Below are 13,261 nucleotides of genomic sequence, written 5' to 3'. Positions count from 1 at the left end.
GAGAGGCACATCTATGACTCATATCATGGGTTTAGATGTGTTTGTAAGGACAAAAATGGCTCTGTCTGTCATCCAAATCTCAACTGGTTTAGTCTTTTTTGTAGGCAAAATTTAGAATTAGCGCTTGCAGATACAGAGCTGAAACTTAGGAAACAAAGTAGATTGCCACCCAGTTTTGTTGAGCTCTTGTGAAAGGGGACATAAAGGTTGCCAGGTAGGCCAAACAGAACCTGGCAACCCCGTCACACGGCACCAGTCAAACTGAAACCGAATAGTCATTTACACAGACTCTTGAATTCTCCACAACCTGAGCCACTCCATCCTAAACATGGCTTCATTTGCCTAATACTGATTATTTACACAATATAATAACACTTAAATATATGTAGAAATGCATTTTCATATAGAAACCAACAGCCAAAATTGTATACTACAAAAATAGTTGAAATGCATTTTGTCATATGTAGCAGCTAGTTTGACAGGATATTTAGATGGTGGTTAGTTGGAAAGAAGTGGAACTGATGATGAAGCACACAGAAGAATGAATCACAAAGCGGGAACTAAAGCTCAAGTTAAAACCGGATCATTGAAAGCCTGATTCCTAGTTTCAGTTTAGTAACAAACACCATGTCAAGAAGCTCAGAAGCAGCTAAAAATAAACTACTGGATTTCACCTCTGTCTTGTGACAGTCTGTTACAGGTATGGTTATTCAAACAGTTGGAGGAGTCGCCACAAATGACACTAAAACCGGACCCAGCTAGGACTCTTGTAAAGTACAATATTAGTAAACTTGTATTCTATATACAAATGCAAAAAAAAAAGAAAAAAAAGGAAAACCTAAACCAACCGTGAGCTTCAAACAAGTGCAAAAAGTTTACTGAACATGTGGATCTACACATGGTTCGCCTTCAAATGCAACTGCTGTGCTGCTGAAGCCCTCTAGTGGCCAAAGAAGGAAAGGGGGGGAAAAAATCAAGGAGGGGGATGAAATGGCAAAAGCCCAGTCAAGTAATGTATTAACACAGCCAATCCCGAGGTTAGCAGGGACTGCTAACCTGTGCATGCAAGAAAAAAAAAAAATTGTTTTAAAAAATTAGAAAGGAGGGAAAAAAAATTGTAAGGCCATGTTGCTGCAAAAAGTAGACTGTCAAGTAAATTTAGATCAGTCACATGGAGAACCTGTGATGCCACCTCCACCAAACCCCAACAAAACAGAACGTATAACAATTTCTTCCATTAATTAAGAATAATTCACAAAATCTATTGTGCATGTGTCCTGGAATATTCTCACAAGAAGAAAAAAAGACTAAACATTTGATAACAATAATTACAATATCAAAGAAGCCAAAATTAATAAATTATAACAACGCACCCCTGACAAAAGCAAACACTTTAAAAAAAAAAAAAAAATCATCAAAACTGAACAAAATTGAGAAAAAAAAAAAAAATCTGGAGAACTAAAAACCACAAGAGGAAGAGGAAAAAGACCCAGGGTAAGCATGTGGAAAGAACAGACAGCATTTCCCTGAAGCACAATTATTAATATATACTTTCAATACATAGTTTCCTCATCATGTAGGGTGCAAACGTAGCACTTGGGTGGTCTTTCCACTTCACCTTGTGCTCCTCCCTCTGGAAAAGGAGGAGAAAGGGGAGAAAGCTGCTTGGAATTGACAGAATTTTTAAGGAGGTCAACTGGACAGGAACTTTAGGAGTGCAGCAATAAGAGGCTTCTCAGCGACGCCGCAGACGTCAAATCTCTGGAGGGACATAAAACACGAGAGTTCTTGTCAGTTGTTAAGTTAGACAATGGCAGCATCGGAGTCATCAGCGACTGACAGCTCACCTGGCAGGGCTTCTAAGGGTTGACTGGAGGAATGCAGCGTGCTGATGGGGGTTTCATTGTCTTCAAAGGCTACTCTGGTTCCATCTGAGCTCCCGTCACAATTGATCAAGACATTGTTACAGTCCCCCGCCTCAAGGAGGGGTCGAGACTTGGAGTGGCCGTTAAGGTCAATGAGCTCCTCAAAGCTCCATTGGTTGGATTTTCCATTGACTGTGGAGACCAACTTGGTAGAGTCTTGCTCATTCGTGAACTCAGAACCCTCGACAAGGCGACCCTCAGGTACTGGACTGAAGAAGGGGAACCAAGGGAGAGTAAGAGATTATTATAGGTTTTTGTATTTTAATAGAAATACATCTGAACTAAAATCTGATTCTTAAGAGAGAAAAAAAGATCTGAAATGTAATGTATTTTATGTATTTCTCTGTAAAATGTTAGAAGCCAAACTGTAAAATATGAGATGGGAGTCTTTGGCTTCACTAACATACCGAAACAGTTTAATAATGTGAGAAAATCTTGTCCCACCTCTGACATGTTAGCTAACTTGTAATACCGAGGTATTTTGTGAGGAAGAAAAGTGCCAACTATTTGAGGCAGTTTTAGATGACTAAACGTAACTCAGTTTGTGGGTTTTGTTGGTTTCTCTACAGTTGTACCTTTCTGCCTGAGTCTCATCTGTGCTTGTGCCATTGTTATTCTCCTTGTCTGTCTCTGATGTCTCGTCCGTGTGGCCCAGAGGCTCTTCTCGCTCTGTTGCAGGCTCACCGGAGGACAGACAGCTCTCATCTTTGTCAATCTCTGTTACTGTATTAGGGCGACAATGAAAACACAGATTAGATATGTCACAAGTCGCATAGAAATATATGTAATTTTACTCAAGCAATATGTAAGTACATTGAAAGTAAGAAGATACATTCGCAGTTACAGACAAATAATGAAAGTCGCTCAGCATATTTAGATTCTTAGCTGAAAAAGACTGGAGAACTCTTACTTTTAGTTTCATAGTTTATCTGGTCCATTTCCTCATCTTCATTCTCCTGTGTGCATTTATCATCATCTCTCTACACAGGAGACAAATGTTAACCGACCTTGATTGTGAAGGAATTTTCCAAAAATCACAAATACGACCAAATGGGTTGACTGAATGTGAGCTCACCTTTAAATCATTTTGGTCCCCTTTTCTAGTTCTCTTCATTATTTCTTCAATTCTCTGTAACAGAAAGAAGTTAGGTTAGAAATTAATTTCTAGTAATTACTTTGCCAATGTGATCTGGACTCTTGGGTAAAGGAGAGACTGATGGTTAAAAAACTGACTCTCGATGTAACTTCTTGTCAAAACAAAATTATTTAATGACACGTCGATGAATCAAGGCCCAAAACAAAAATTTAAAAAGTTGATGCACCCATCATACCTTCTTCCTCTCCATACGCTCCTGTTGGTTCTGCTGCATAATGCGGTCTCTCTCCTGACGAACTCTTTCTGCCTCCTCCTGGGCTTTGGCCTCGGCCTCCTCGCGTTCCCTTTGGAGCTCAGCCTGCCTTTGTGCTTCCTCCTCTGCCAGCCTAATCCGTTCCTCCTCTGCTAGGCGAGCCTCTTCCTCTTCCCTAAGTTTTCTCTCCTCTGCAAGCTGCTTTTCCTCCTCCAGACGTTTCAATCGAGCCTCTTCTGCTAATCGTGCCTCTTCTTCTTTTCTCAACCTAAGATAGTCAAAAATGGCACCTCTTAATTTAACGTATCCTGACAAATGAAAATTATTCGTATTCATTACCAGTATGCCTCAGCCTGTTTCATTAGCTAAAACAATGCAAATCGCACATGTGGCTATAAAATACAAGCAGCTCCAAACTACTGTTGTTATTAAACAACTTTGTTGTCAATGGTATTACGCTGTGGTCATAAATGAGGTTACTCTGTCATATATAGACAAACAACACACAATAAAAACAATAATTTATGATGATAACTTGTGGAACAAACAAGAACACAGTTCCAGCAGCTCAAATAACCTTACCTCTCCTCTTCCTCCTTCTGTAGCCTAAGCTTCTCCTCTCTCTCTTTCTGCTCTCGCATCAGTCTACGGTTTTCTGCCAGGATCTTGGCAGCCTCAGCAGCCGAGTTGGTGCCTGACGTAGCCTTTGAGTCTGACAGGTGGAAAAGACAAATGCAGAGGTTGAGGACTTTCTGTCAGCTACTTTGTCAATGCTGTACGGGCCTGATTTACCTCAACTTTAACCTTTCTTCTCAAATCAAGCTCTGGCAGCACATCATCCCTACCATCACCGACCTTCATCAGCACATGGTAAAGTCCCATCCCCTCATCAGGTATACCTTTGCCCTCAAGTATCAGACCATGTCCATTATCATACCCCTGATTCATACTGGATGCCTTTTGAGGCCTGGACTACACTCTTGAATACTCTCTCAGCGAGGATTCGCACTGCTACTTCTATTGTGACTTCCAGACAGTCCTGAAAACCAGCAGCTCACAAAGCTCACAAAGAATTTGTCATCACAGAAAAGACAGAAGCAGAACAGTGAAGAAAGTGTCTTGATAAAGTTCAACTTGAATCCCAGAGTATCCCTTTGCTTTGAGTGAAGTACTCTCCTCAGGAATTCATACATGAGGTTAGACAACAAAGGTTAACACATCAAGCCATTTATCCATTTATGTTTTGGGTGTATTGGGTGTGTTAAGCCATAGTAAGCAATGTGACAAATCTATCAGCTGGACTGTTGAATAAACCCATCCTTCCATTTTCTTAACTGCTCATAAAACAGCCATTGGGGAGCCTATCTCAGCAGACACAGGGTAAACGCCGTTCATACACTCCTAAAAATAAATGTGCAACCTAAACTGGACCATGCTTTTAGAGCTTTTAACACACAGTGGATATCTGGTTGCATGTAAATCCATATGAAAACGATTTTCCCTGCCAGGAGGTGGCAGAAGAAACAGCAAATCCAAATGTCTAAAGCATGCGACTCCAGGTGATAAACGCTACCTTTTCTGCTTCACCGAGATTTATTGCAATATGTAAACACAATCACAATAATGGTGTGTCTACTAAAATAAAATGACATGTTATAAAACCATGTTCAGTGATTGTGATTCCCTTGTGCTTAAAGCACAAATTCTGTTTGCAGTTTCCTCTGAATGCAGTCAATGAAGCATGTGCCAATAACTACGTGCAGGACAAACAGTCTTTTTGCAGAAGCAACATTTTTGAAAAAAAGGGATATGTCATTATGACCTGGAGGTAATCACCTGGAACTAGACGTGCTGCAGTACATTAGCCGAAAACACTTTAACTTAGTGACTTAAGACTTAGCTTGGTTTACAAAGATATCATCTTGTCCTGCTTTACTGGCTGAAATGAAATGTATGTCTGAATACAGTGAACAAACATCCTGGTTTGCAGGATAATGAACAGTCTTGGCAAATACTGCTACTGACTGCCAGGTGACAATAGCTGTTAAGTCACAGTACATAAAGCAATCTTTCTCTGTTAACTGCTCACCATCTTTGTCTTTGGTCTTGCTGGAATCAGAGGACTGTTGAGCCACAGCTTGAACAGGACATAGATCTTTGGACTTGGAGTTCCTCTTTCGTAAGGTTGGTGGTCCTGCTGGAGCGAGAGGCTTCTGGATGGGTGGGGGTTTGGTTGATGCAGGCTGAGGAGACGGTGGGCGTTGTTTCATTGCGCCTGGAGAGGCTGGGCGCATCTTAGGGCTTTGCCTGCAGAAGAAATTGTGTGTGCCATCTTATTTTCTGACTTAAAACCAAATGAAAATGCATGTGTTTCATAACAAATCCTGTGCAGGAGTCTTACTTGGGTGCTGAAGGCGAAGGAGTCCTCTTCGGACCTGGACTGGGGGCAGGCGATGGCGAACGGTGCCGACCTGGAGTGGATGGGGAGGCAGGACGTTGCCCCACAGGTGATGTTAACTTCTTATCTTTCTGTAATTTCACCAAAAAAAAGGACACAAGTGGAGACAGTATTAATGAAACCACTCTCAAATAGGGTTATTCCAAGAACGTAAAACCAATTCCCACAAAATCCTTTGTGTATTATGAAATATTTATAGAACATATTGAAAAACAAAGCACTTTAGTGATGACTTTAACTGATTCCCCCCCAAAAAAGCTTTTACTTTGTAACAAACTCCTCACCGTATTCTTTCACTACAAATCTTTGTAGATTACTTTTGCTGCAGGTCTTGAAAATTAACTTTAAAACAATTACTGGTTTGTATTGAGATGTAATACAAATAGAAGTCTTTGAATTCCAATTATCCACATTATCCATTCAGTACATCTTAAGGAGAGATGATAACATGATGGTGAGAAAAGTCAGAGGCTTCTGACATTGGGTCCCACGGTCTGGGTGGGGTCTGCTTTGCATGGCCTGATTTGTCCATAATCGGGCCACTGTGAATCCCTTTGTTTCATACTATGACAATGAAGCCCTTCACAACCACAGCGAAGGCGGAAGAAAGCCAGGTTGAGAAAGAACCAGGCACGGCAGACCAACAAGTGAGACCATACAGATAAGACCCTCAAGCATCAGCAGTATGAAATTTTGCCCATGTTTAAATGAGTGACCAGCAAAGTCCAAAGAGCAGCTGCATGAGTAACATTTCCCTATGGTTAGCATCCTGCAGAAGTACTTTGACAGGCAAATGTAGCAGGATATATGCATATACAGTGACATGAAAAAGCATTTTTTGCATATTTGTCTTACTTAAATGTTTTAGATCAAACAAATTCTAATACTAGACAGAGATCACTGGTTAGTTATCCAAACCTAACTGGCTCTATGTGGAAAAAGTAACCCACCCTCCTTTAAATGATGAGATGACTGTAATTAATCACATTTATGGAAACCTGAGTTTATTTTCTCTAACTACACCCAGGCATGCTTAATGTCAGAGCTGCTGAACCAAGAAATCATTTAAATAGAAACTGTCTAACAAAATAAAGTGGGCTAATAAATTTCGAAAAGCAACACACAGTGCTGCGATCTAAAGAAACAGCCGAGAAAGAAAGTTATTGACAACTATCAGTCTGGAAAGGGTTGCAAAGTCATTTCTAAGGCTTTGGGACTCCGGTGAACCACAGCAAGAGCCATTATCCACAAATAAAGAAACCTCTACACCTTCCCAAGAGTGTGCGACCTATCACAAATACTCCAAATGTGCATTGACGACTCACTAATACATCAGGAAGGGGGCAATTTATTTCCCATGCCACTCTGTTTGTTGCACAAATTTTAATGTAGGAAAGTTTTCATTTTCTGTCAACTCCCTGCAGCTTCTGGATACAACATGAACAAATATGAACACCAAGCACAGCACAGACTACATAAAACCTACCACCACCACAGTAGAACAAACACTGACACTGCACACACAAATATCACACAGATTTATTAGTACACTAAACACACAGTCACTGTAGATAGCACTACTTGCTGTGCTCCCTCTTGCTACAATGCTACTAAAAAAGAGTAAGCTACTGAAACTTTTTCTGTCCATGATTTCCAAACAAAATTTAACAACTTTCCCACAGAAATAAAACCATAGCTTTGCTACACATGTTTTTTTTAATTATGTAATATAATCAAAACTCCATTAAATTATTTCAAGCACATCTTCTATGAGCAGAATAACATACACTGTCGTTCTTATAGTCACAACCAAATGCGTAACCTAAATGTGTCTATGATCACTCGGAAATTTCGATATGGATTAGGAGATGCCAGCTAAAGCCCTACATCCAGGTTACTCCATCAGCAAATCCAAAGTGATACTAAACAAATCGAACATTATTTTTCAGTTTTCTGACATGAGAACATTTTTAAAATTGAGATCAACGATTAAAAGCTAAGTTCAGTTATTAAAACGAAGGTGTTCATACCATCGAAGGGTCCAGGGCTCCATCGGCTGACACAGATGTGGTCATGCTGCTCTTCTGTCGGTCGCTGCTGCGGCTGCGCACTGGACCACGGGGTGGGTGCAATGGGCTGGCAGAGGCTGAGCGAGGACACAGGTGACACTCTGGTAAAGGACACAGTCATCGCAGGACCATGGGAGCACAACCAATGGGAGGAGTGATAAGCGACCAAATTGGGCAGCAAAGCAGCAAAAAGCAAAAGGAGTGAATGATTAAGAAAAGAGGGGGAATACAGAGGTAAGGTTGGGGAAAGAAGGAATGAGGAAGGGAGAATGATGGATGGAAGAAATGAAAGGTTTTTGTAAGGAGAGAGAGCACAAAAAAAACAAAGCCACTTGTTAGATATAGCTCATTACGCAGGGAATAGCTTAATTTCTGAAACTCCGGACGGGCTGGAAATTACTGGAGACACATAACAAGCAGGGAGCAACAATGTGGCGAAAAACCCAAACACCCTGCAGCTTCTGAATACAACATGAACAAATCTAAACACCGGGCACCATAAGCACAGCACAACACACATTATGTAAAACCTACCACCACCAAAGTAGAACACACACTGACACTGCACACACACAAAAATCACACAGATTTATTAGTACGTTAAACACATAGTGAATGTAAATAGCACTGCTTGCTGTGTTCGAGTACAGTAACTAGAGTATGAGTAATATGTCTTTCTTTTGTCATGCTGTAACTGTTCCTAATCAGAGAGAGACCGACCTTTCAAGTTTCAGGACAGGACTGAGAAATAACTATAACACTGTAATGGCAAAGGCTCTAACACACTGTCTTTAGCAATTAGGTTAAGTCTAGCCTGCAGTTAGAAGAGGAAATGGTGCTGTGCACTAGCTTGCTGTGTCAGATTGAGGGATTAACCATCATAATCCCAAGACCCAAAGAACTCTCCCTGCCACAGCCTGTTCACTAAATTCATTCAGAGTTTATACTGCGCCGCAGCAATGACTATGAAACCTACCCTGTAATGAGCTGCTGCTAATGTGGATGAGTCATGCTTCTACTGGGGCTATACTTAGCAGAGGATCTATACCTTCTAACAGGTTTGTAATGGCCACTCAATACTCAATAAACGCCACAGCCTAAAACCAACACTAGAAATGCAGCTGCAGCTTTGAAGTGCTTTACAGTACACTCCCCTTCCTACCTATAAAAACACACAGTCAACCAGGGCAAAAGAGGTATTCATTACTGTGGTTGTATGTTAATCATTGCAGGCTGTCAACCACTATAGAGCAATTGATCATTACCACCACAGCAAAAAACTTATTCACATTAAGGCATGTCAGTCATCGAGGGCGACATAAAAACCCACACAGGATGCTTTAAAGCATCCACAATATCAACACATATTATGCCTCACTATGAGAACTCATGGAAAGGCACAACAGACCTACTTTGATGTAACAAGAACCAATAGGTAAGCAGCTTAGAGTAAATCTCCTAGTGTGGACCCTGAAGCTACTCTGAGGCAGAGAAATGCTCCTGACCAAGACTGCCCTGCACAGCCCAGCTCAGCACACAACAACTGATTGTATCAGATTTGGAAATGCATGTAAACTAAACGTGTGTGTGAGTATGTCAGTTTATTTGTTAGAATGTAAATACACTTTCTCATGCTATTTATTATAATTAATTACTGTGCACACGTTAACATTTGATCACTACAACTGCAGTCAAAACTCTGAAGCGACCAATCACTTTGAAAAGTCCAAAAGTGCATCTGGGCAGTGGAATGAAATTATCTAGTTAACTGATAATGGGAATACCTAGGTTGACTTTTTACTGATGAAACGAGAGGGTAACCAGGTCTGTCCCTGGCCAACTTTCCTCTCTTTCAGGGTCTCCTAAGCGGAGGTTACCTGGGGCATCTGTTCCTTCAGCGGACAGGGCGGCAGCGCTCTTGCTCCTAGCTAGTGAGGCCTGGGTGGGTGTGAGCAGGCGACTAAGGACCCCTCCATCCACAGTAGTGGCCAGTGGCCTGCGAGCTACACGTCCGAAAAAAACAGATCACCGGAAAAAAGCAAGAGAATGTAAAGGCCAAGATAGAAAGAGTGGATGAGAATGGGGAATAAAAGTAAAGAAACAAAGTTCACCATGTGATTTAACAAGAGAATCAACATACAGAACCAAAGGTAATGGCTCTCGTCTTAGATAGGTTCCTTATAAACTGTCTTTATACTTTCATAAATATAGAGTTAAAGAAGGATACTCAATAAAAGACAGTACATAAGGTGACCGTGGAAAAGTACTGAGACTGATAAAAGAGTTTGCCTGGTAGGTGATTAGTGAAAAGCTCATCAAAGTAATGGTTCCTTAGGATTTGCTGAAGGGAAAAACAAATTATGAAATGACTTTAAAGCAATCAGAAGAATAATACTGGGTAAGAAGAAGAGAAGAATAAACAAAAGAACAGTGACCATGTCTATTACAGTGCTACATCTAATGCTGTGCAATGTTCTCTATTGTGGAAAGAGAAAAAACGGTCCAAATTATTCCTGCAAAGAAAGAGGATGACTACAGCCCTTCTAAAAGCACACTAGCTAAGACACTAAGAAAATTCCCCATTAAGGCTGCTGCTGATACTTAAAAAAAAAAAAAAAAAAAAAAAATGCAACTGAGAAATATTTGGAGCTTATAATAGGTTGTTTCTGCTACATGTACCTAAATGTTAGCTCTTCAAAAGGAGATTCTAGATTCTCACTTCCTTTTATAGCCCCTTCCTGAGGAGACATGTGTTGTTGACAGACCTGATTTTTGTTAATCATTTAGTGGCTGCCCGTTGGGGCTGGCGACATGACTTCCTGCCGTTTCCTACTCTACATCCAGGTCATAATTTCTGTAGTTATTTTTGTAATAAGGGTAGAATTATGAAAAAAAAAACCTATTTAAACTCAAAAATGCTGATTCAGTATGGAAGACAGCTTATGTGTTGTGCTACTGCTCAGATTAAACACACAGAACATACATGAATAGAGGACAAGAGCGTTTTTCTTTAGTTTCATACATACAAAGAGACTGGTTTGGCTACGGAACAAATAAAAGCACTGGTTGTTAATAGCAACACACAGAGTACAGTGATTTGCTTAGGTCATTTGTGTGCTCTGTGGCTGCTATGTTGGGATGGCACGGACACACACCGCAATGAAGCACGAGTGACTTAAATCCACCTATGACGTCATGTCGGAGGGAGAAAACAATCAACACTTTGTGACAACAAAACAATACACAGTGTTAGTCCAAGCAGAGCACACAACAGACACTTCCTTAGTGAACACTTGAAAAAATGAAAAGATAAAAAAATAAAATACAAAGGGGGTTAAAACAAGATTCACTTCCAGTGAGAAATGTGACGTAGAGCAGCATCAGCTAGGTCAAGACAGCAAAAAGGTTAAAGGACTGATGGAACAAGCATAACATTCCCAGAAAATCAAAGACAACTGGCAGTGTAGAGAAAACTGCATCTGACATGGGTGTAAATGAGCATTTAGGTAAATGAGAACATGAATGGAAAAAAAGGCCATATGCAGCAAGAAGATCCAGCATAAAAAAAAAAACCTTGAACTTCATAAGTCTGAAAGGAGATAAATGAGATTTATTATCCCTAAAAGCTCTTAGCAGCAGTCAGCGTTGTTAAGGATTTAAAAATACAAGAGGATTCAGAATGATGAAGTAGCATCAGAGCCACATGCTTATTATTTAAAGAAAGATGCATGAGTGTTGCATGCTGATTGTTCATGCTAGCCACCTTGATCATCCGTTGTCCCCTTATCAGGCTTTGCAGGGGTCTGTGCTCTGCCCAGACTTACTCGCGTAAGGGAGGAACTTCTCTTCTTCACAGAACGGCCTGGGAACATGAGAGTGGAGTTATAGCCAAGCAGGCACTGGGGGAGTCAACAAGGAAACCCTTAAGAAAGTCTACAAGTCATGTGCACTTTGTTTTGCTTTATGTGAGTCACCGGGTTAAGGCTGACAGCAGCTGATGCCCCAGTTTAAGAGATGAAGCCTTGATACAAAGACGAGCTTCAACTTTTCCATCTGATCACACTAGCTCATTCTCCCTAAATCAGAGCTGACTATTGTAATACTACTTTTAGCCTCTTTAAGTGTTTCAACAAAATAACAAGCAATAAGCAAATCTTCAGTGTGCGTGTCATGCATAAGACACAGCTGAGTATTTAATAAATAATGCATTATTTCGACAAATTGTGTATTTAACACAATATTGGTTATTAAAGTATCATGCGAGATGAAGAGGGGATCTTTTGCACCTGTCTGTTCCACCTGAAGCTTTTTGTCGTCTTCCTTACTGGCCTGATCAGCATTGGCATTGCTAGGTAACCGGTTACAAGATGAACTCCTTGGCTTAACACCTGAGGGACAATGATGAAATAACCCAAAGGTGAAATAACGAGACTAGCTTGTAACTGGTACACAACATTTTGGAATTAATTCATATATTGTATTCAGAGTGGTGGCATAATTTATTATGAAACAAGCTGAGAAGTAAAGAGAAACCAGTTATGCTGAAAAGGAAAATAAAAATGACACTGTCAGCCTGAAGAGGCTGTGAAGAGATGTGATTCACCCATCTGCATTGATTGTTTCCTGTAGAAATCAAATACCCGTTTCATGATTTTTTTTTGTACACTTCTACTATATTCTATGTGAATCAAAACAGGATTGAGTATATTGTAACAGAAGAGTGACAGCTCTCTATAATACAAGAGAATATTCATGAACATCATCGTTTGGTGCTCAGCAGCCCTTAAAACTATTTACTGATTAATGAATCCGAAGAGATGCAGTGAATGTATGCAGAAGAACTGGGCAGTATCTGGAATCAGGAATGAGAAACAGATTAAAGCAGTTTTACCAATCCCTCTCTGCATCAGTGAGTCTGTTAAACCCTGGATATGAAAAAGGAGAGGGGTCAGAGTTCATTCAGTTTGTTCCATTTCAGAAATGGTACAATACCTGAAAAAGCTCATTCATAAATATTCTCACACACACACACAAAAACAAAACACTTTTGTTGGTTAAGTTGCAGCACTGGGTAGGATGGAAGCAGGGAGGAAGGAGGGGAGGGAGGGAGGCGAGGAGACTTACGTTTGTCAGGTGATTTGAGGAGGGTGGTAGATGAGGAGGATAGGCGTTTGCTCATGCCAGCCTCAGGCGGCTGTTTCAGGTTTGTGGTGGATGTGGAGCGCTTGTCCACTAAGAGGGAGGAGGAAAGACAGACAAGGGAGGCGGGATTTAAACCGGAGGCAAAAGGGAGGGAATTTAGGTTTACAAAAGGGAGTAAAATGATCTGCTGTATTTCAATACCTCCAACAGGCAAAGGGCTATAAGTTAATACACCTGAAATAAAAGGACACAAACTATATTTGTCTTTGGGGATGAATTTTCCTATTAACTTAATTGATCATGCTATCGTGCTACTAA

The 13,261-nt window shown here is 40.6% G+C and overlaps 1 protein-coding gene across 15 annotated transcripts in view; it reads right to left on the bottom strand.

Annotated features, from left to right (window-relative positions):
• Positions 1 to 1,084: 1,084 nt before the first annotated feature.
• Positions 1,085 to 13,261, bottom strand: part of map7d3 (MAP7 domain containing 3) — a 28,114-nt gene continuing 15,937 nt past the window's right edge. For 3 of the 15 annotated variants that reach the window (XM_026145172.2, XM_080308266.1, XM_026145186.2), the window contains 14 exons: positions 12,926 to 13,033; positions 12,088 to 12,189; positions 11,565 to 11,663; positions 9,679 to 9,804; positions 7,763 to 7,902; positions 5,676 to 5,803; positions 5,364 to 5,581; positions 3,857 to 3,986; positions 3,257 to 3,542; positions 3,001 to 3,054; positions 2,836 to 2,905; positions 2,501 to 2,648; positions 1,848 to 2,134; positions 1,085 to 1,761 (listed from right to left, as the gene is read on the bottom strand). In XM_026145172.2, the coding sequence (XP_026000957.1) occupies positions 1,754 to 1,761; positions 1,848 to 2,134; positions 2,501 to 2,648; positions 2,836 to 2,905; positions 3,001 to 3,054; positions 3,257 to 3,542; positions 3,857 to 3,986; positions 5,364 to 5,581; positions 5,676 to 5,803; positions 7,763 to 7,902; positions 9,679 to 9,804; positions 11,565 to 11,663; positions 12,088 to 12,189; positions 12,926 to 13,033 (1,904 nt within the window). In that variant the 3' untranslated portion in view covers positions 1,085 to 1,753. The remainder of the gene's footprint in view (positions 1,762 to 1,847; positions 2,135 to 2,500; positions 2,649 to 2,835; positions 2,906 to 3,000; positions 3,055 to 3,256; positions 3,543 to 3,856; positions 3,987 to 5,363; positions 5,582 to 5,675; positions 5,804 to 7,762; positions 7,903 to 9,678; positions 9,805 to 11,564; positions 11,664 to 12,087; positions 12,190 to 12,925; positions 13,034 to 13,261) is intronic. The other 12 variants (XM_026145196.2, XM_080308282.1, XM_026145203.2 and 9 more) reach the window with 8 other exon arrangements.

Source organism: Astatotilapia calliptera, chromosome 2 (assembly GCF_964374335.1).
Source record: "Astatotilapia calliptera chromosome 2, fAstCal68.1, whole genome shotgun sequence".
Taxonomy (NCBI): domain Eukaryota; kingdom Metazoa; phylum Chordata; class Actinopteri; order Cichliformes; family Cichlidae; genus Astatotilapia; species Astatotilapia calliptera.
This window is presented reverse-complemented; position numbering and strand designations above follow the sequence as displayed.